This window comes from Gigantopelta aegis, chromosome 6, assembly GCF_016097555.1.
Source record: "Gigantopelta aegis isolate Gae_Host chromosome 6, Gae_host_genome, whole genome shotgun sequence".
In the NCBI taxonomy this organism is placed as follows: domain Eukaryota; kingdom Metazoa; phylum Mollusca; class Gastropoda; order Neomphalida; family Peltospiridae; genus Gigantopelta; species Gigantopelta aegis.
The window spans coordinates 42,928,436-42,950,518 of NC_054704.1; the positions used below are offsets into that span (position 1 = coordinate 42,928,436).

At 36.2% G+C, this 22,083-nt stretch overlaps 1 protein-coding gene across 4 annotated transcripts in view; it reads left to right on the forward strand.

Annotated features, from left to right (window-relative positions):
- Positions 1 to 1,219: 1,219 nt before the first annotated feature.
- Positions 1,220 to 22,083, forward strand: part of LOC121374327 (arf-GAP with Rho-GAP domain, ANK repeat and PH domain-containing protein 2-like) — a 123,237-nt gene continuing 102,373 nt past the window's right edge. For 3 of the 4 annotated variants that reach the window (XM_041501389.1, XM_041501392.1, XM_041501391.1), the window contains exons 1-2: positions 13,979 to 15,202; positions 18,403 to 20,329. In XM_041501389.1, the coding sequence (XP_041357323.1) occupies positions 18,550 to 20,329 (1,780 nt within the window). In that variant the 5' untranslated portion in view covers positions 13,979 to 15,202; positions 18,403 to 18,549. Of the gene's footprint in view, positions 1,780 to 13,978; positions 15,203 to 18,402; positions 20,330 to 22,083 lie in introns of those variants that run through there. The other variant, XM_041501390.1, reaches the window with a different exon arrangement.

The window sequence follows — 22,083 nt, forward strand, 5'->3', positions numbered from 1 at the left end:
GCTCAAGATCGATAAATCCGGGTGTGTCATCTTCGAAATCGAACCACAACAGCGACACAAATCCCTGGACTACGCAGAATTTCTGACCAGACAGTTCGTAATCGGCTGAGGGAGGCAGGAGTTTGCCATAGAAGACCAGGAGGACTGTTTTGTTTTCAGATGAGTCTCATTTTCTCCTTCACGTGTCTATAGACGTCGAGGGGAACGTTATGCTCCAAACTGCGTGCAACAAGTCGACCATATTTGTGGTGACAGTGTCATGGTGTGGGCAGGAATCCATCATGGTGGTAGTACGGCTGTTGTGCATGCGGCAGGTGCACTGACGTCCATCAGATATCAGACAAGATCCTGCAGCATCACGTCATTCCGCACATGAACATTAACGGTGGAATGTTTCAGCATGACAATGCCAGACCACATGTTGCACGTGTTAGTCAGGAGTTTCTGCAGCGCCACAACGTTCAGATATTACCTTGGCCTGCCCGTTCGTTTGATTTAAACCCAACAGAACATCTAAGGGATGCACTGGATCATCGTGTGCGCCGGAGGAATCCACCACCTCAGACACTTCCGCGACTTCTTACGGCACGGCGCACAGCATGAGTGGCAGAACATTCCACAATGAGTTGTGCAACGTTTGATTGCTTCCATGCGTCACCATTGTCAAGCTGTCATCAGGGCTCATGGTGGTCTTAACCGATACTGACATTTTGCCCACCCCTATGTTACACATATGCCTGTGTACATATTGCTGGTGGATTGCCAGTGATACTGTTTGAGACATGTACAGAGTAATCCCCTTCCCATGGCGTCTTGATCTTTGGTTACTTGTGTCATGTCTACCAGGGTTTTTTTAAAATTATTATTAACTTTGAAAATCAATGTCAAGTTTCTTCTTTTTTTAAAGTATATATATTTGGTAGACAAAATGTGAACTTATCTTGAAGTTTTTACAAGATGTCGGTTTTTACTTATATACTCGAATTTTTAATATACTTGTGATATTTATACTTTGCACAGCTCTTTAAACTGTATTTTTAAATCTTAAAAAAAATATATGTTGCATTATTTTACCATTGTTTGACGCACAATAGCTGATATGTTTTTGTGCTGGGGTGTCGTGAAACATTCATTCAGTCATTCAGTCATTCGTCATTAATTCCTTTGTGTAATACATGTATATTATATTTGTCACGTTCAAAAATAGTTTTAGCACACAATTCCTAAATAAGTTGGGGGGGGGGGGGTTATATGTACCACAGCACAAAGCTTTATTTGGATGAAATTAACGGTGCATGTAAAATGAACACGCAATTGATTACTTGGTATGTAGTCAGGCAGGTCACATGATAACATTTTACCAGAAGCCGTTCATGACTGTTTAGAAATGGTCATTAATTATAATCGGTCAGTAAAAACACTCGTGTATTATTTTGTATAAATTAATGAGTAAAAATTTACCAAAATACTAGGAAAAGAATGAAGTTGTGATCGATTTAAGAGAAGAGATTTTAATTAAATATGTTTTAGTTAAAAATAAATAAAATGATGCAACTGCGCCATATCGTCGGGAGAGCGTGATGGTGTGGTTATGGAGGGGTTATTGAACATACTGAATTTCATTTATATTTGCAGGCCTACACATAAACAGGTCAGGGATTCTAACGTTATGTTTCCACTGATCAGCTTGAACTTGGACATGGAATAATTTAACGTGCACGTTCAGAGCAAACTGTTGTAGCGCACGCCTGTCATGGGCGTAATTACGTTCTGGCGCAGGTAAGTTATTTCGTCCAGAACAGGGACTGACCAGCCCTGTACATGCATCCTATGGGAATACTAACAAAAGGTGTTTGAACACCAAACATCTACTGTGTGCTCCCTAATGGGCCTGTCATGTCAATTTAGGTGAGGTTAGGGTTTAACGTGCACGTTCACAGCAAGCTGTTTTAGCGCACGCCTGTCATGGATGCAGGTGTCTACTTACGCCGGCCCCTTCGTCCAGGACATGAAAGGGGTTGGGGGAAGAGAAGGGACAGCCCACGTTTGGCAAGTGCAAGAGAGCACAAGCAGCTCGACCAGAGTCGGTAGCGGATAGAGGTATTTTTAGTGCTGTTGAATTTTGAAATGTCCAGTAGGATTGAGTTCAGTCATATTGGTTTGGCAAGTGCAAAAGAGCACAAGCAGCTCGACTCGGAGTCGGTAGCGGATAGAGGTATTTTTAGTGCTGTTGAATTTTGAAATGTCCAGTAGGATTGCGTTCAAAGTTAAAAAGATTCGCGCAATTTCGTTAAATAATTTTGGCTCGTGATTTGGAACGGTTCATCAAAAGTATATAAGGAGATATTTGAGTGATTTTTATTTAGTTGGCCGAATTACAGCTCTTTCTGGAACCGTGCTTATTGGGGGCCGTCTTGGTGTTCTCCCATAGTTGCCACCTAGTTTTAGCCCTTCTGGGGGTTACATCGATTGTCATATGAATGGAGCTGATCTGGCATATATATGACCAATATGTGCACTTTAAATGGTTTTTAACGAAATTTAATATGTATGTCCCCTCTTTGAACACCCCTTCCTAGGCGAAGCCCATCTATATCGATATTTGGTGTCGTAAGTGGGGATATTGTTCGGTCGGAATATTTGAATATTCGCTTGCTAATTTGCTGTTGGAATAGTAATATTTTCAAGTATTCGAATATCTGGAGGGTTTGGGTTTTGGGGTTGTTTTTTTAGGACGTATGGGAAGACTTGATAGATAATATGGTTTCCTTGAATTCTAAGATTGGTTCTGCAAATTGCTTACCACCTGCATTCATTTGGGAACATAAAGCATGTCGACAGTTTCATAACAGAGCATTATATTAGTAGTGACGTCTGATGCGGGTGGCTGCAATTCATAAAAAGTAGTTTCGATAATTCAGAAATGGGGTTTATCTACACTAACCAGTATATTGTTATAGGACAGTCGGTGCACCACGACTAGTATATCAAAGGCCGTGGTATATGCTCTCTTGTCTATGGGATGATGCATATAAAAGATCCCTTGGTACTAAATAGACAAAATGTAGCAGGCTTCATCTCAAAGACAATGTCAAAATTAACAAATGTTTGACATCCAATAGCCGATGATTAATAAATCAATGTGATCTAGTGGTGTCGTTAAACAAAACAAAACAAACTAATCAGTATGTTGATTTCAAATTCTATAAATAAGAATTAAAACAAAAACTCTGCTAGTAATTATTCATACAACAGTGAATTTTGGGATATTACAAACTCTTCTAGGAGCCAATTATTCAAAAATAAATTTTACTTCAAAAACCAAAATAGATACTGGAAAAATAAATTGCGTACATCAAATTTAAGATTACTGCTCGAAACAGGTAAATGGTTTAAAAACCATGCTATGTAAAGTTTGTTATATTGATATTGAAGATAAATACCAGTAATTATTTATTCAATGATAAAAATCAAACTATTGAAAACAAAAGAAAATATATTTTCAAAATATTAAAGAACTAATCCTAGTGGTTTTAAAATTAAAGGTGTGCTGTGAGTGTGTCTTTGTATAATGTACCATTATAGAAAAACCTTGCTTTATTTATTTTAGATAATATCTAGTCTTGTGAACGTGTGAATTGATGTTTCTCCTTAGCACTTTTTAACTATTTTGATTAACTCAGGGTGGGGGGTAGGGGGGCAAAAAAAACCCGAACTGATCTGGTGGTTTCCTCTGAGTTCTCACCGCATATTTGTTTTCTTCATACTGTTTTAATGTTTTTGATAATTTGATTTTGACAATTCTGTAACACTAGATGAGAAGTTAAAATATAATATAATATAAAAGTTATTAAAAGTTCATTAGACAATTCAAACTAAAAAAAATTAAATCCATTTGTTTGATGGTGAATTGTTGTTTAGTTAGTATTCGAATATTAGCTCGTCATTTCCAGCGAATATTCCAATATTAAAATTTGTTTAAGACTGAATACCAAACACTATCTGGCTGAAGCTGTGGTGACCAGAATGTATCAAACAATTTGTTTGGCTAGAACTAAAAACTGAAGTTGGTTCGATATTCAACGTTCAACATTCAATATTCAATATTGCTCTGACAGAACAACATTCAACATTCAATATTTTTCTCAATTAGGTGACATTCTTTAAAGTCTACTATACATTTAAGTGTATGTCCTATGATTGATACTATGGTGAATCTAGGGTGGCTTAGTGATATAAGATAGTATAATATGGTGTGGCTCGGAAATAAAGCACAGAGCTAAGCATCGCCGAAATCTACAAAACACAATGATTATATAGCAAAATAATCAACATAGGCACACATCTGAAACTAAACATAGAATGATTATGATATGATAAACAGGTGTTCACTAGTGCACATTCCACCGATATATAACAAATACAGGGCGGCTCAGGGGCAACTTACACGGTAACGCTCCGTCAAAATATATGGTACATAGTATAACTACACCACCCTCGTTTACAGGCACACAATTCTGAAACTAAACATAGAAAGTTTATGAAATTCTACGGATCCATCATCTGGTGCATGTTGTATGGAAATGCGAAGAACCTAGGTTAGCTCAAGGCTCTATCTGAACGTGGCACCCCGTTAAAGGTCGATGTTCGAATTTCAGCTCGATATTCACATTAGACCTTCAATTCTTAAACTAAACATAGTAGTAGTAGTACACATTCAACCCATAAATAACAAACACGTAGTGGCTTAGGGCCAACTTCCAAGGTAACGCCCCGTCAAAGTATACGCTACACAGTATAACTATACCACACTCGTTTACAGGCACACAATTCTGGAACTAAACATAGAAAGTTTATGAAATTCTACAGATCCATCCTCTAGTCCTTGATCTATGGAAATGAGAAGAACCTAGGGTGGCTCAAAGCTCTATCTGAACGTGACGCCTCGTTAAAAGTCAAATAGAATGTTTATCAAATGATAGAGATGTATTCAGAAGCGCACATTCAACCCATAAATAACAAACACAGGCTGGCTAAGGGGCAACTTCCAACGTTACGCCCCATCCATGTATATAGTCTAAATTCGGATTTCAGCTCAATATTGAGATTTGACCCATATTTTTGAAACTAAATATAGAATGTTTATCATTTGATAACCAAGTGTTCAGTGGTGCACATTCAGCCCAGAAATAACAAACACAGAGTGGTTCGGGAGCAACTTCCCACGTAACGCCCCATCCATATATAAGGTAGACAGTGTAAAATCAATATACCCACAATTCTGAAACTAAGCATAGACTGTTTATCATATGATAGACAGGTGTTCAGCAGTGTACACCCAACTCATAACTAACAAACCAAGGGTGGCTCAAGGGCAACTTCCATTGTAACATCCCTTTAAACTATATTGGTACAAAGTATAACTACACCACCCTCGTTTACAGGCACACAGTTCTTTAACTAAACGTATAAAGTTTATGAAATTCTACAGATTCATCATCTAGTGCTTAGGCATATTCTATAAAAATGAACAGAACCTAGGGTGGCTAAAGGCTTTATCTTAGAACGTGACATCCCGTTAAAGGGACATTCCCGAGTTTGCTGCATTGTAAGATGTTTCCGACTAATAAAATATTTCTACGATTAAACTTACATATTAAATATATTTTCTTTTTTAGAATATCAATGTGTTTCTGGTCCTCTCAATATTTATAAGAAGCCCAAACTGGAGTCTGTCTTCAAATAATTGCGTACGTACGAAAACATATATTTTAGGAAATCTAATGAAATTTAACCTAGTACAAATATTAGAACGATCAGAAACACGTTTATTATACCGCCACTAATATTCTATGCAGAAAAATATATTTGATATGTAATTACAATCGTTAAAAAGTCTTTGTTAGTCGATAACAATTTAAAAATTGTAGCAAACTCAGGAATGTCCCTTTAAAGTTCGAAATTCGTATTTTAGCTCAATATTCAGATTAGACCCACAATTCTGAAACTAAACAGAATGTTTATTATATGATAAAGATGTATTCAGAAGTGCACATTCAATCCATAAATATCAAACACAGGGTGGCTCAGGGGTAACTTCCAACGTTACGCCCCATCCATGTATATAGTCTAAATTCGGATTTCAGCTCAATATTGAGATTTGACCCATATTTTTGAAACTAAATATAGAATGTTTATCATTTGATAACCAAGTGTTCAGTGGTGCACATTCAGCCCAGAAATAACAAACACAGAGTGGTTCGGGAGCAACTTCCCACGTAACGCCCCATCCATATATAAGGTACACGCTGTAAAATCAATATACCCACAATTCTGAAACTAAACATAGACTGTTTATCATATGATAGACAGGTGTTCAGCAGTGTACACCCAACTCATAACTAACAAACCAAGGGTGGCTCAAGGGCAACTTCCATTGTAACATCCCTTTAAACTATATTGGTACAAAGTATAACTACACCACCCTCGTTTACAGGCACACAGTTCTTTAACTAAACGTATAAAGTTTATGAAATTCTACAGATTCATCATCTAGTGCTTAGGCATATTCTATAAAAATGAACAGAACCTAGGGTGGCTAAAGGCTTTATCTTAGAACGTGACATCCCGTTAAAGGGACATTCCCGAGTTTGCTGCATTGTAAGATGTTTCCGACTAATAAAATATTTCTACGATTAAACTTACATATTAAATATATTTTCTTTTTTAGAATATCAATGTGTTTCTGGTCCTCTCAATATTTATAAGAAGCCCAAACTGGAGTCTGTCTTCAAATAATTGCGTACGTACGAAAACATATTTTAGGAAATCTAATGAAATTTAACCTAGTACAAATATTAGAACGATCAGAAACACGTTTATTATACCGCCACTAATATTCTATGCAGAAAAATATATTTGATATGTAATTACAATCGTTAAAAAGTCTTTGTTAGTCGATAACAATTTAAAAATTGCAGCAAACTCAGGAATGTCCCTTTAAAGTTCGAAATTCGTATTTTAGCTCAATATTCAGATTAGACCCACAATTCTGAAACTAAACAGAATGTTTATTATATGATAAAGATGTATTCAGAAGTGCACATTCAATCCATAAATATCAAACACAGGGTGGCTCAGGGGTAACTTCCAACGTTACGCCCCATCCATGTATATAGTCTAAATTCGGATTTCAGCTCAATATTGAGATTTGACCCATATTTTTGAAACTAAATATAGAATGTTTATCATTTGATAACCAAGTGTTCAGTGGTGCACATTCAGCCCAGAAATAACAAACACAGAGTGGTTCGGGAGCAACTTCCCACGTAACGCCCCATCCATATATAAGGTACACAGTGTAAAATCAATATACCCACAATTCTGAAACTAAACATAGACTGTTTATCATATGATAGACAGGTGTTCAGCAGTGTACACCCAACTCATAACTAACAAACCAAGGGTGGCTCAAGGGCAACTTCCATTGTAACATCCCTTTAAACTATATTGGTACAAAGTATAACTACACCACCCTCGTTTACAGGCACACAATTATTTAACTAAAGGTATAAAGTTTATGAAATTCTACAGATTCATCATCTAGTGCTTAGGCATATTCTATAAAAATGAACAGAACCTAGGGTGGCTAAAGGCTTTATCTTAGAACGTGACATCCCGTTAAAGGGACATTCCCGAGTTTGCTGCATTGTAAGATGTTTCCGACTAATAAAATATTTCTACGATTAAACTTACATATTAAATATATTTTCTTTTTTAGAATATCAATGTGTTTCTGGTCCTCTCAATATTTATAAGAAGCCCAAACTGGAGTCTGTCTTCAAATAATTGCGTACGTACGAAAAAATATATTTTAGGAAATCTAATGAAATTTAACCTAGTACAAATATTAGAACGATCAGAAACACGTTTATTATACCGCCACTAATATTCTATGCAGAAAAATATATTTGATATGTAATTACAATCGTTAAAAAGTCTTTGTTAGTCGATAACAATTTAAAAATTGCAGCAAACTCAGGAATGTCCCTTTAAAGTTCGAAATTCGGATTTTAGCTCAATATTCAGATTAGACCCACAATTCTGAAACTAAACAGAATGTTTATTATATGATAAAGATGTATTCAGAAGTGCACATTCAATCCATAAATATCAAACACAGGGTGGCTCAGGGGTAACTTCCAACGTTACGCCCCATCCATGTATATAGTACTCAAGTGTAAAATCAATGTACCCACAATTCTGAAAGTAAACTAAATCTGTCCCGTCATATAATCGCTCGCATCCTGTTAGGATACATAACAGCTTTAATAGAGATTATTATATGAGTTAGCAGGCCCGTCGGAGAATTTTGTTTTAAATGGGGTGGGCTAATGATCAGGGTCGTTGTTAAGCATGGCACGATGTGCCTTGCTAGAGAGTACACAGCGCCCGAGATGTGTAGGGGGTCTGGGGGCATGCCCCACCGGAGAAATTTTAAAATTGGATGGCTTTAAACGCCTTTTCTTGGCATCTGAATCGCAAAATTAGCCATTTTTAAACAATCATTTAAAAACTATTTTAAGCATTATTTTGCATAGTATTATAACCCAATAATGTTTGTTTGTCTTGGCATCTTGATAGCAAAATTACCCATTTTCAGATGGTGATCAGTTTATTATGTGTGGGTTGCATGTGCACTATTGAACACTTTTTTATCATATGATAAACATTCTATGTTTAGTTTCAGAATTGTTGGTCTAATCTGAATATTGTGCTCATCTCCGAATTTCGACATTTAACAGGACGTCACGTTCAGATATAATCTTGAACCACCTTAGACTCTTCACATTTCCATAGAACATGCACTAGATGACGGATCTGTAGAATTTCATACACTTTCTATGTTTAGTTTCAGAATTGTGTGACTGTAAACGAGCAGGGTGTAGTTATACTGTGTACGATATACATGGATGGGTTGTTACCGTGAAGGTTGCCCTGAGCCACCCCAATTTTGTTATATATGGGTTGAATGTGCACTGCTCAAAACCTCTTTATCATATGATAAACATTCTATGTTTAATTTCAGAATTGTGGTTACCTTTATTTTGCTCTGTGTATTATTTATATTGGGAAGTTGCCCCGGAGCCACCCCGTGTTTGATGTGTTGGTTGGATGTGCACTATTGAACACTTGTTTATCATATGATAAACATTCTATGTTTAGTTTCAGAATTGCGGGTCTAATCTGAATATTGAGCTGATCTCCGAATTTCGACCATTAACGGTGCGTCTCGTTCAAATAGAGTCTCGAAGTACCCTAGACACTTCACATTTCCATAGAATATGCACTATAGAGGATGAATCTGTAGAATTTCATAAACTTTCTATGCTTAGTTTCAGAATTGTGTAACTGTAAACGAGTGTGGTGTAGTTATACTGTGTACCATATATATGGATGAGGCGTTACCTTGAATTGTTGTTTGTTTTTGTTTTTTTGGGTTTTTTTGTTTGTTTTTTTTTGTGGGTTTTTTTGACGTTTCCGGCACTACTGGACAATTCGCCGGTTGTCCCATTTATTTATCAATATCCTACATATTTACAATTAACCAGGTTCTCCTTGAATGTTAAAAATATATGTACATTAAAAGTGTTTGTGCTTGTATCATAATAAAATATATTTACTGCATGCTTGTGTTCTTGTTTTCGTTTAAAACCTTTAGTGTATGTTGTTTAAAATTGATTAGTTAAAAGATTCTAACCTGGTTTGCGGGCCTGGCCTCCAAAGCTACAAGCCGGGAGGGGAGGTCCAGGCCTATTTTTTCTACGTTTTATGCATAATTTGCCAATAATTTTCATAGTTGATACGTATGTCGAAGGCGTCATTGCACGAGGCAACGACCCCTTCGAAACACCAGTGTTTTAAGACTTTTTCTCTTCTTTTAGGCCATTCTAATGCGGCAAAATAGTCTGTTTCAACTCTTGAATATACTAAATGTTTGAAAAGTCCAATTTCATTACATAGCTTATTACCCTCTAATAATTTTCGTGTAGTCCAAATTACCCGTATAACTTTACTCCAGTGAAAGATCCCTAAGTTCGACGCATAGTTGCCAAATTTATGTTTAATTCCAAAAGTCATTCTATATGGATTTAATCTGAATGTATCGCCAATTTATCGCGTTACCTTGAAAGTCGCCCTTGAACCACCCCGTTTTTGTTATATATGGGTTGAATGTGCACTGGTGAACACTTGTTTATCATATGATAAACATTCTATGTTTAGTTTCAGAATTGTGGGTAGCTTGATTTTACACTGTGGATGGGGCGTTACGTGGAAAGTTGCCCTTGAGCCACCCTGTTTTTATCATGTATTGGTGAGATGGACACTGTTAAACACCTCTTTATCAAATGAAAAACTATCTATGTTTACTTTCTTTTTCAATACCTTTACAGTGTTAGTAGATTTTGGTGTGGATTACCACTTTGCTTTATTTCCCACACTATTAACGAACGATTTGATGAAACTGACGAAATGTGAACTCCAAAACAAAAGAAACAGATATGTTTATTTAGATAAGGGTGTCTGGTACTCTTACTGAAACAGCAAAACCCATCATAATTAGAAAAAACGTTTGAGGAAGATTTTAATATTTTAAAAATAAATAAACTGTTGTTATTTTCTTAGTACAAAATGTAATTTTAGAAAGTGAATTGACACATAGAGTTATGATCTGTCTCCTACAAATGATTATTAAATATTCGCTATTAATTTATACGCCAGACGCCCTTATTGAAATAAACATACCTTACAATATCTACAATGTTTTGTTTTGGTGTTAATGTTTCGTCGTTAACGTTTCGTCAGTTTCATCAAATCGTCCATTAATAGTGTGGGACTTATTCTCACAGGGGTGAAATTCCCCCTCGCAATGTAAAACAGGCTCTTACAAGTCCCCTCAAATTGTTCTTGTCACGGGGATTCTATAATTCCCGTAACTGAATAAAACACGATTATCAAAATATCTCTCCTAACTGTATATATATTAGATCTCTCTGTAACAGGCTGTTAAACCCTAGTATGGCTCGTCTAGGTATGATCAGAGATACGATCTTATATAAGGTATATACTATTATAGCACGTTAGTTCTCTAGAAACACAACAAAAACACAATACACTTTGGAATCTGTATTAATCTACGCTGACAAATGTACAGCCGTAGTAGTTAATTAATAACAGCAATAATAACAACCCAGAACTGATCACTTAATTAGTTAATCTCTAGGTGTCTAGTTACACAATATGCGAATCACTTCACCGTTACACCACACCCACACGTGTGATAATTGAGAAACGCTTCCAGGAGAAGTTAATTAATAAAGGAATTACAACACCATTCCTAACTGGTTAATTTTTAATTAACCCTACTACTCGTTCAGTAACCTTGTGATAAAGAATTAATATTGGTACCTATCACAATAAAGACAATAACCTACAATGTACCTAGGTCCGCTAGGATGACTGGCTAAGCTTTATATTACCAAATACTCATATAATGTTAGAACAAAAAGTCTACGATTTACTTCGTCAGATGACCGAAGACACTGTCTAAAGAATATTGGTATAATACAGTATCAAAATATTTAAAGTCACATCAATCACATCAAGGTTATACACAGAGCAGAAATAAAAATATTTACCAAAGTCCAACGGACTACGTTCCCTGGGAGCCGTCCTTTTCGTTCTCTTCGATATCTCTAAAACACTAGCTATTTATTATAAATCAGGATTTTGCCTGGGGGTACAAGGCGGTACCTCACGTATATTTCTCTCTGATCGTCAGTCTGGCTGTCGCCAACCGCGAGCAATCTCCTGGCCATAAACAGCACTACCGGAGATATTACGTAACTACTAGCCACATGGCCTCCGCACCTGGCTGGGTGTGTATTAGGCGTACCGATCGAGGACCGTCGCGCAGAAGTATTACGTAACAAGTTGCCCATCTGGGCTTAAGTGCAATGAAACTGCACACGGCCCTCTAACACAATAAAAATCGCCACAGGCGAAAACAAATTAAGAGCATGTACCGTCACAGTTCTCTTTTGTTCTTCACATTTGCATTCTTCTTTCTTTTCTTTTTCTATATCTGTCTTCGTTTTATATTCCTATCTTTCTGTTTATTCTTTTGTGTTTCTTTATCTTAAATTTTCTTCGTTTTTGTTTTCTTTTTCTCTGTATTTTCTTTTTTCTTTCCAGTTTAGCTCTTATTTCTTTTTGTCTCTGTCTATTTTGTTTGTTTTTATATTATCTTATTCCTATTTACTTTTCCTATCTCGTATTTTTATTTTCTGTTTCTCTTCTATATTATTTTCGTTTTCTATTTGTCCATCTTTCTACTTATTGTCTTCCCCTTCATTCTATTCTTTGTCAACTTTCATTTTCTTTTATTCTTGATTCTTCTAATTACTCGTTCTTTCTCCTGTTCTGACTGTTCTATGTTATGTTTGCCTTTGTTTTCGACAAACGGAAGGAAGAGAACATAGTAGAGTGAAAATAGGAGAAAGAAAGAGTAAACAGAAGATTAAGAGAAAATAAAAGTGTCAGAGATTAGGATAAAGGAAAACTAAAAGGAAGATAATATAGAATAGAAACAGAAAAAAGAGCAGAGGAGATAGGAAAAGTAAATACTGTGTATCATATATACAATCGTTCGGAAATGCCTGAAACGTAAAAAAAAATTAAAAAAATAATAATAAAAATATATATATATATACGGATAGGACGCTACAGTGAAAGTTGCCCCGGAGCCACCCCGTATGTGTTATATATGAATTGAATGTGCACTGATCAACACTTCTTTATCATATGATAGACATTCTATGTTTAATTTCAGAATTGTGGTTAGGTTTATTTTGCACTGTGTATCATATATATTGATGGGGCGTTACTTGGGAAGTTGCCCCTGAGCCACCCTGTGTTTCCCATTGTGTGGGTTGGATGTGTACTATCGTATGATAAACATTCTATTTTTAGTTTCAGAATTGTGCGTCTAATCAGAATATTGAGCTGATCTCCGAATTTCGAAATATAACGGGGTGTCACGTCCAGATAGTCTTGAGCCACCCTAGACTCTTCACATTACCAGCGAACATTCACTATAGGATGGATCTGTAGAATTTCATAAACTTTCTATGTACAATTTCAGAACTGTGTGCCTGTAAACGAGTGTGGTGTAGTTATACTGTATACCATATATATGGATGGAGCGTTACCTCAAAAGTTGCCCCTAGAAACGAGTGTGGTGTAGTTATACTGTATAGGCCTACGACATATATATAGATGTGGCGTTACCTTGAAAGTTGCCCCTGAGCCACCCCGTGTTTTTTTTATATATGGGATGAATGTGCACAGCTGAACACCTGTTTATCATATGACTGTACACTGTGTATCATATATATACTCTTCAAAAAAGTAGGGGAACCTGAAATATTAATATCAACTATTAGACCACAGACATCCTAGTAAATAACGTTCAGGTCTGTTTATCCACACATCGAAACACATTCCATAGTTTGCACATGCATCACGCAGTTGCCCTGTACACGTGTGTGGGATCCCAGATAGCAGATGCTAGTGGCCCACTGGTGGCTTTACTAGTGGCCCACCAGTGGCAGCCTTCGGTGGCTCCACGGAATTTTGTCACCAATCACCCACCAGTGTCATTCTCGATTTTGACAATTTCCAGGAAGTTTCATTAATCACTGTGGAACATTAGTTCTGTCAATCTTTTTCATTCTGTTGATCATACAGTTGTTAATGTTTTGTTTTTAATAATTTTTATTGTTTGAATTTGCGATTTACTGATAAAAAACGCGTCAACTTTCAAATTTCACTTCTGACCCCAATCGTCCTTCAAGATCTTTGGTGGTCATAAAACCTACTGTAATACTGAACTACCGGTTGTAATGTTTGCCCAATTAATTCACTATTATCATATAACCATTCCCCACAGCTAATATACCTTACAATTTTGGCAATTGTAAATTCTTATTAGAGTTCCCCTACTTTTTTTGAAGAGTATATATTGATGGGGCGTTACGTGGGAAGTTTCCCTTCTGCCATCCTGTTTTTGTTATGTATTGGTGGGACGGACACTATTGAGTCCCTCTTTATCAAATGATAAAAATTCTATGTTTACTTTCTTTTTCAGTACTTTTACAATGTTAGTACATTTTTGCGTGGATTACCATTTTGCTTTATTTCTTAGTCATCCCATATTATCGTTTATTCCTAAGTCACTCTAAATTGGTTGTTTTCATAGACAAAGAGTTGTATTTTAATTGAAGTTTTTAAAGAATGTTAATTGCATCTTGCAGAAAAATATTCTGAATGTTGAATGTTGTTCTGTCAGAGCAATATTCAATACTGAATGTTGAACGTTTAATATCGAACCAACTTTCACTTCCCTAATTAATCATAGTGACACGCCGATTTATAAAGTCAACGGAATAGGCCTACTCCTCTTTTTTTCTCTCTTTTTTTTTTTTTTTTGATCACTGTAGAATTTAGTAAAACAAACTTAGCTGGAATTTTAGTTACAGTGACACATGTATAATGTAGGCCTACAAGTGGCGCTCAGGGCACGTGCCATACCTGCCATACCCTATGTACGTCACTGCCTACACGGGGGGGGGGGGGGGGCGTTTTCTGTAGGCCCCTATTTTTCTTTGAAAAACATATTTTAAGATGTTAGCTTAATACTACCTATGTATAAATTGCATACCTTCTGTCTCGGTTTTTTTTTTTTTTTTTTGTTTCTGTGTGTTGTTGTTTTTACACGCCTGTCATACATATAAAGCCTACACCCCTATTCCCCCATCCTCGTCCCTTGGTAGTGATACGTGCCTTGCACCTATTTCACAGTCTTTGTGTTGTGCACTATTATTTTGGTTTATAAAAAATTACACGAATCTAATATTATTAATGTTGTTTTTGATAAAATGTTAAGCAGCTTCAACATGAAAGTACAAAATAAAAGTTAATAAAACAACATAATAAAAATAATTTCATTCGCAATATTAACCAATGAAATCGCCGAATTCCTTCTGTGCACGGATCAACAGGTACACAGCAAAACGCGGAAGTTAACTTTTTCAAGAGGAAACGAATTGAGTCACGACGTTATTGGTATCATAAATCGCAGGTAACCTATATTTTTTCGCCAAAGTATTGTAGTATACCACTTGCTGTTGTCAGCGATTAACAAACACCAGACAAAGGCTACATTAGCCTTGTGTAAATGAATCGATCGTTGAGTAGCCTAATAACCACATAACAGTGACTTCTACCATAGTTGGGGTTTCACGGTTTGTTTAATAATAAGCCACTTTCCAGCCGTATTAATGTCAGCTTTCATTGAAATGTAGCTAGGAAAATATTTTTATAATAAGCTCAAATCAGATGGATACACTGATACAGGCCACATTATAATAAACATTTAACGTTGTCATGTAGAACTTGCTAAGTTGAAATTAGAATATTTACAAGTAGGCCCGAATCATGCGAATGCATTTGACATTTAAATTTATAAAATAAATTATATATAAAGTAATGAGTCAGTCTCCATTTCCTGACTGCTGCATGCCTAATTATGTACATCATTGTAGACATTCTACAATATGGTAGTTTTCTAATTGTAGCTAATTTTTTCATGACAGGACAAGTAGGCCTAATTAAATCATGGAAACTTAAATGGACATTCCTGAGTTTGATGCATTGTAAGATGTTTCCAACTTGGTTACTAATAAAATATTTCTACAATTAAACTTACATACATATTAAATATATTTTCTTGTTTAGAATATCATTCAGTGTTTGTATATTCAATGTGTTTCTGGTCGTCTTAATGTTTCTAAGAAGCCCAAACTGGATTTTGTCTTCAAATAATTTCATACATATGAAAAAATAATATTATAGAAAATAAAATGAAATTTAACACAGCAAGGGTGTAGCGTGATCTGGACCTGGGGGGTTCGGATATGAACCAAGTGGACCTTTTTCTATTTTGTTTTTGCACCACCAGAAACTCCATATATATGTAAACCTGTATGTTTTAGTTCTGAAAGCGGACCATTTGCTTCAGCCCCTGTACAGTACAAATATTCGAACAATCAGAAACACGTTTAATATACAGCCACCAATATTTTATGCAGAAAAATATATTTGATATGTAATTACAATTGTTAAAAAGTATCTGTCAGTCAGTAACATCTTAAACATTGCAGCAAACTCAGGAATGTCCCTTTAATGATAGAAAATGTAATTATGTATACAATGTCAAATTTTAAAAAGACAATAAGCGAGTAAGAGAGGAGACACAAAGGTATTTTTCTTTTGAAAAATTAGTTTGAATCCATAATTTTGTTTCAATGTTGAATGATGTATTTAATAAAAAGTATTAAGTAGACTTATGATTTCAAGGTATCAATCAGAATTTCTTTTTTCAAGATATATAGTTGTATTAGACTGCATTATTTCAAATTGAAAGTGAGAAACATTGACCGCATTGTCTCATTATGCTATCTTATTTCAAGCAGGTCACGTGTTTTTTAAGCTGGTCAAAGTTCTTTTGGTCTGCTGTTTTTAAAAAAAAATAACAACAAGCCATATTTTACTTTCTAGTTCAGGGCTCAAACTTAAGAATTTGTAATCCAGAAAATTAAAAACAAAAAAACCCACTGCCATGGGGCAATCTGCCCACTGACGGCAGTTTGTATTTTAAGGTAACGAATAAACATGACTGAAAGGTTATTTTACTGTATGAAGTCTTTTTCAAATGTACGGGGCGAGGATAGCCCAGTGGTTCAGTGCTTGCTTGATGCGAGGTCGGTTTGGGATCGATCCCCGTTAGTGGGCCCATTGCGTTATTTCTTGCTCCAGCCAGTGCATCAGAGGATGTGGTATGTGCTATCCTGTCTGTGGGATGGTGCATATAAAAGATCCCTTGCTGCTAATCGAAAAGTGTAGCCCATGAAGTGGTGACAGCGGGTTTCCTCTCTCAATATCTGTGTGGTCTTTAACCATATGCCTGACGCCATATAACCGTAAATAAAATGTGTTGTGTGCGTCGTTAAATAAAACATTTCCTTCCTTCCTTTTCAAATGTACAGAATTGTGTATACATTTTGGTGTACATTTTGCCATCATTACGACATTAGGAAGCTTTACTGTGATAGCAGTAATTTTTATCTCACAACACAAGAGTGCCTATGGTAACACCCCTGACCTATGGCAATTTATATCACAGTGGCAGTTGCCTTCGGTGCTGCCATTAAATTTGAGCCCTGCGTTAGTCAGTGGACATAAGCGTTCTGATTATGTGACAAATTTGGCGGCAAAGAAGTGGTTTCTGCCAGAGTTTGCCTACATAATATAAATATGTTTTCATTGCTTTTAATTAAAATATAACTTTCGTGTGTATTAAACAGACAAATGGAAACTGGTATGAGCAGGCCTCTACATTGTGACCGAATTGGTCGCATATGTGACCGTTTTTTCGTTTGGCAATTATAACATGTTATATGGTCGCCAGAACCAAAGTTGATACAAACAGACCAGCAATAGTCACACTAGGAGAAAATTCTGGCAAAATAGTCTGTATATACCACTAAAGTTTGCCTTGTTAGTCCAATTTGCCTTCAATTTCGCGTAGATAAAAATCATTACATCATTGATAATATGATTACCACGAAAACAGACCACAACCATGTTTTCGCCAAACAATCAAAGTCAAATTTTTAACAAATTTATAATAGAGTGAACTATCTAAATAGTTTTTAAATGTTTCTTGGTACACCTTATAAAACACTTTATTTAAAAGGAAAGTAAACGTTTGTAACACAGTATTACAATCATGTCAATAACTTAAACAAAACAATGAAAAGCCGATTACGTGATTAACATAGACTGGGATCTCTGTCAACCTTTTATATGCAGCACACAAACACATTGTCAATATAAAGTAAAAAAACAGTTAACTATCGGCGAAAACCTGAATATATACTAAGATTCCCGAATGTATTACTTGCGATGTTACAACTATGAGGCACTTTTTTCCCCTTTTCGATGGAAAATACTTTATACTATTTTTGTTCAAATCTGATTTGTACAAATAAAATGTGTCAGTAATGCATGAATTAAAAGCAGAGGAAAAACACTGATTAATTTAAGTAATATTTTATTAGTCAAAGACTAAATGTTATAAAAATTAGCAATTAACTAATTTGGCAATTAACAGGGTGAGCATTGATTGTAAACAGTGTAATCAATTCAGCTAGTCTTAAACAAATGTTATTGTTTACCTGACTGACCTGTGTTTCAAATCACCTTTTTATTCTTTTTCAGAATGTGTTTTGCTAGTTTGTTTTCATAAATACTGTCTGGAATTATGTCTGCATTGTGATGTAGGTGGACTAGAAGCAGTAAACATCCAATGTTTAAATCATTCAACACAACATCATCCATAACATCTGAGCACACACAGCAAAAGAAATGGCGGAACAGGGCGGGCTAAATTCTCCACCTCCCCAGTTACCACCCAAACACAGTGCTCCATCATTCAGGGAGAAGAAAGATGTTTTGGGGCGTGCCAGTTTGATAAACAAACCTGTTCCGAAGCCGAGAACACGAACAAGGACAACTCACAAGGCGGGTGTTGCTGAGAGTAAGGTACCCACAGCTCCAGACCGCCCTGTACCAAGGCCACGGACTAGAACGCAATCCTCGGAAAATATTTTTCTCCCAAAACCATACCTGGAATCGGATCTCGATTCTTACCGAGGAGGAAATGCTAATAAAAATGATTCTCCACAAACAGCAAATATAGTATCAGATGGTGTTTATGGTAATGTAACAACAGATGATGATGATGTTTATGTCAATTATGAGGAAAGCGAATTTAAGATACCCATTGATGCTGATGAGGCGGGCAGGATGGTGGAGGATATGGTCAATGCACAGTTTGCAAACTCGAGTGATGCTTGTAATAATTCAGTGTTTGATAGTCACGAACAGACTGCTCGTAATTCTGGTGGTAACAACTCACATTCAAAAAATATCCCAGTCCAGAGAGTAGAGGCCATTCAGAGAAAATATGGACAGCCAATGACATCAGATGCTGAAAACAGCAGCATTCACCGAGAAACCCCTCATTCATCTAAAGGAACCGAAAAAAATAATACTGAAAAACAACCTATTTATGACATCCAAGAATTCATAGGAAACAGACCAGGAAAGCCCCATATGAGCCCCATTTTGATTCCTAGTAAAATTTCATCCCTGCCTTCTATTCAAGAACCAGATACAAACACAAATTTGGTATTTGTTTCTGGAACCACCACAGATTCTTCTGCAGATATTCTAGGTGAAAGCTCTATTAATGACCAAACGGATGTCACATCCAATTTTAGTCCAGGTGATGATGAAAGCACATATGAGCCTGTCTGGTTTCCCGAAGTACCCAACTCAGATTTATTGACATTTTCTTCTGCTGCTAATCACAGCAGTCATCTAGCGTATAAGGACAACAAAACACCGCCAAGTAATGCTCAAAACATGCCTAGACCACTGGTTGTTGCAGCAGCTGCTGAACCACCTTGCCGGTCGAGGGATACTGTGACAAAGTTGAACATTGTAGAACAGTGGGGCGAATATGCCAAACTAGACCCCAGTTCATCTCTCTGTTATGAGCAACCACCTCCAGTGTATGCCCCACCACCTCTTCCAGGCAACGTCACAAAGAGCGTAGCACCTCCAGTGCCACCCAGACCTTGCAATGAACCAGAATCAACCAATTGGACAAGCTCAAATTCTGGCAGTAACTTGAACCAGACGGCCTGGGCAGCATTTGATCATGTCTCATCTTCCAAACCTGGTAATAATACTAGTTTTGAAGATCCACCTCCATCTGCGATTTTCCAAGAATTGGCGACACCCCAGAGCAACTTCTATCAAGATGATCCCTTTAAATATTCTGACTTTGCCACTGAATGTGCTGACTTCAACAAGGCTAGTGATGTCCAACAGCAAGGTTTTGGTGGACCACAACCACGAGCACCAGTAGCAGCTTCAGAAGACTTTGATCCTTTCAACATCAAAGGAGAGCAGACGAGTGACATCGGCCAAACTTCTTCGTGGACAAGTCCAGCAAGTTCCAGCTCTTTCGATTCCCTTCGCATGAGCATGGTCCCGCCACCCCCTGGATCTCAGACTTTTGGCAGGCGAGACATACCAGTGGATAATTTATATTCAATGGAATTAGAAACCATTCAAGGTAAGTTACTTCTCTTTCTTATTCTTCCTGTGTTGACCAGTGGTAACTTTAGCAATTTTTATTTCTAATACAGGGAACTTTTTGTGGACAGGGAACTTTTTGTTTTTAAATCTTGATTAGCGATATTTCTAGGCATCAAAATAAGTCAAGAATGGCCGTTGATGTTATCGGGATGTTACCACGTGTAAGAAAAGTCGAGAACAGTGTTTCGTTCTCGACAAAAATTTCAACGCAACGGTAGTTTCGTTTCCAATCGTAAACCAGGAAATGCATTCCGGACTTCCACATTTCATTTTCTCGTAAGGAATTGCTTCTATGTTCGCGCGCATTTGTGCAATTGCAAGCAATTATAGTCATTCCACATTTAAGCAGTGTCCTCTAGATGAATTTACTTCCTCGTTTTGTTTTCTCGTACGAAATTGCACCAGTGTTTGGAATGTTTTCAAATTATTTTTAAATCACAGGCATGATTCTGCAAGTAAGGTTTTGATTGGTGGACATGAGCTCCAACTGGCTGCTGTTGGATCCACATGTAATAGTGGAGCTAATTTTAATTAGATTGGTATATTTGTTTTGTATGACAAACAAACTAAAACATATATATTTATTTATGAATTAAGAGTACACTTTTTAAAGTTAATATTATAGCCAAAAATTTAACATGTTAAAATTAATTATCTAGAATTCTAGATAGTTTGACATCATAAGTACTGCAAAAAGCTTGCTTGGTTAACTTGATCATACAAAACTTGTGTATATGACAAATATTGAATAAATACAATTTCTCTATATAGATGCTTTTTTATGGGTTGTAGAATAAAAATAATAACTGGTTAATGCAGTACTTAGGATATACAAGTACCGTTATTGGCTATATTCTGTTCAGGACGAATGGGGGAGTTTGTTTGACAAGCCTTGCAGAGTTCCTCATTCTTACCAAACAGGATAAAGCTAACATCCTGCATCAGAATATATATCACTAGCTTCCCATCAGTTCCCTGAGGCTAGTTCAAGGAGAGTAATTTTTAGCTCCCTTTAGCATTGGACTTAAAGGCGCAGACCCTAGTTTTAATTTGTAAAAAATGGACACTGAGTTTAGAGTTAATCTACAAAAGTGAAAGAAAAGTCTGTGACGTTAAAACCGGTAAATATCCTTAAAAATAGACAAGAACTTGAATCAATAGCTGCTACTTCTTAGATGCTACTTCTTAGATGCATGCGTATTTTAAAAAATATACAAAACGCATTTTGTGGTATTGGAAACAACAGGATGACCAGAAACAATTCAGTTCTACGCAAATGGATACTGGTAATCTAAACAATAAAATATAACTTTTTAAAGTAATGTTTGATTTCAGTGATCATAAACGGCTCTAAAAGTGAAAAAACATGTTGTAATGTTTTAAAAACTTGAGTATGTCCCTTTAAGGCTGTAAGGTACTGGATTCACGTCTTGGTACTGGCTCCCACCTAGACCACTACATCGACTTCTCTCATACTAACTACTAACCCACTGTCCAGGACAGACAGCTCAGAAATTTGAGGTATGTGCCCAGAACAGCAGTTGGATGTAAGCATGAAAATAAGTATTTAAACAAACAAACAAACAATGTGAATTTTATTTTAAAAAAGGAATAAATGTAGTGCATGCATGTACTTCAAAAGGATTAAATATTGATCAGTGCTCATTGTGGTATTATCTTGAATGGCATTCCAAATAAATCTAAATTAGGGGAGTAATTAATCACTCCCCT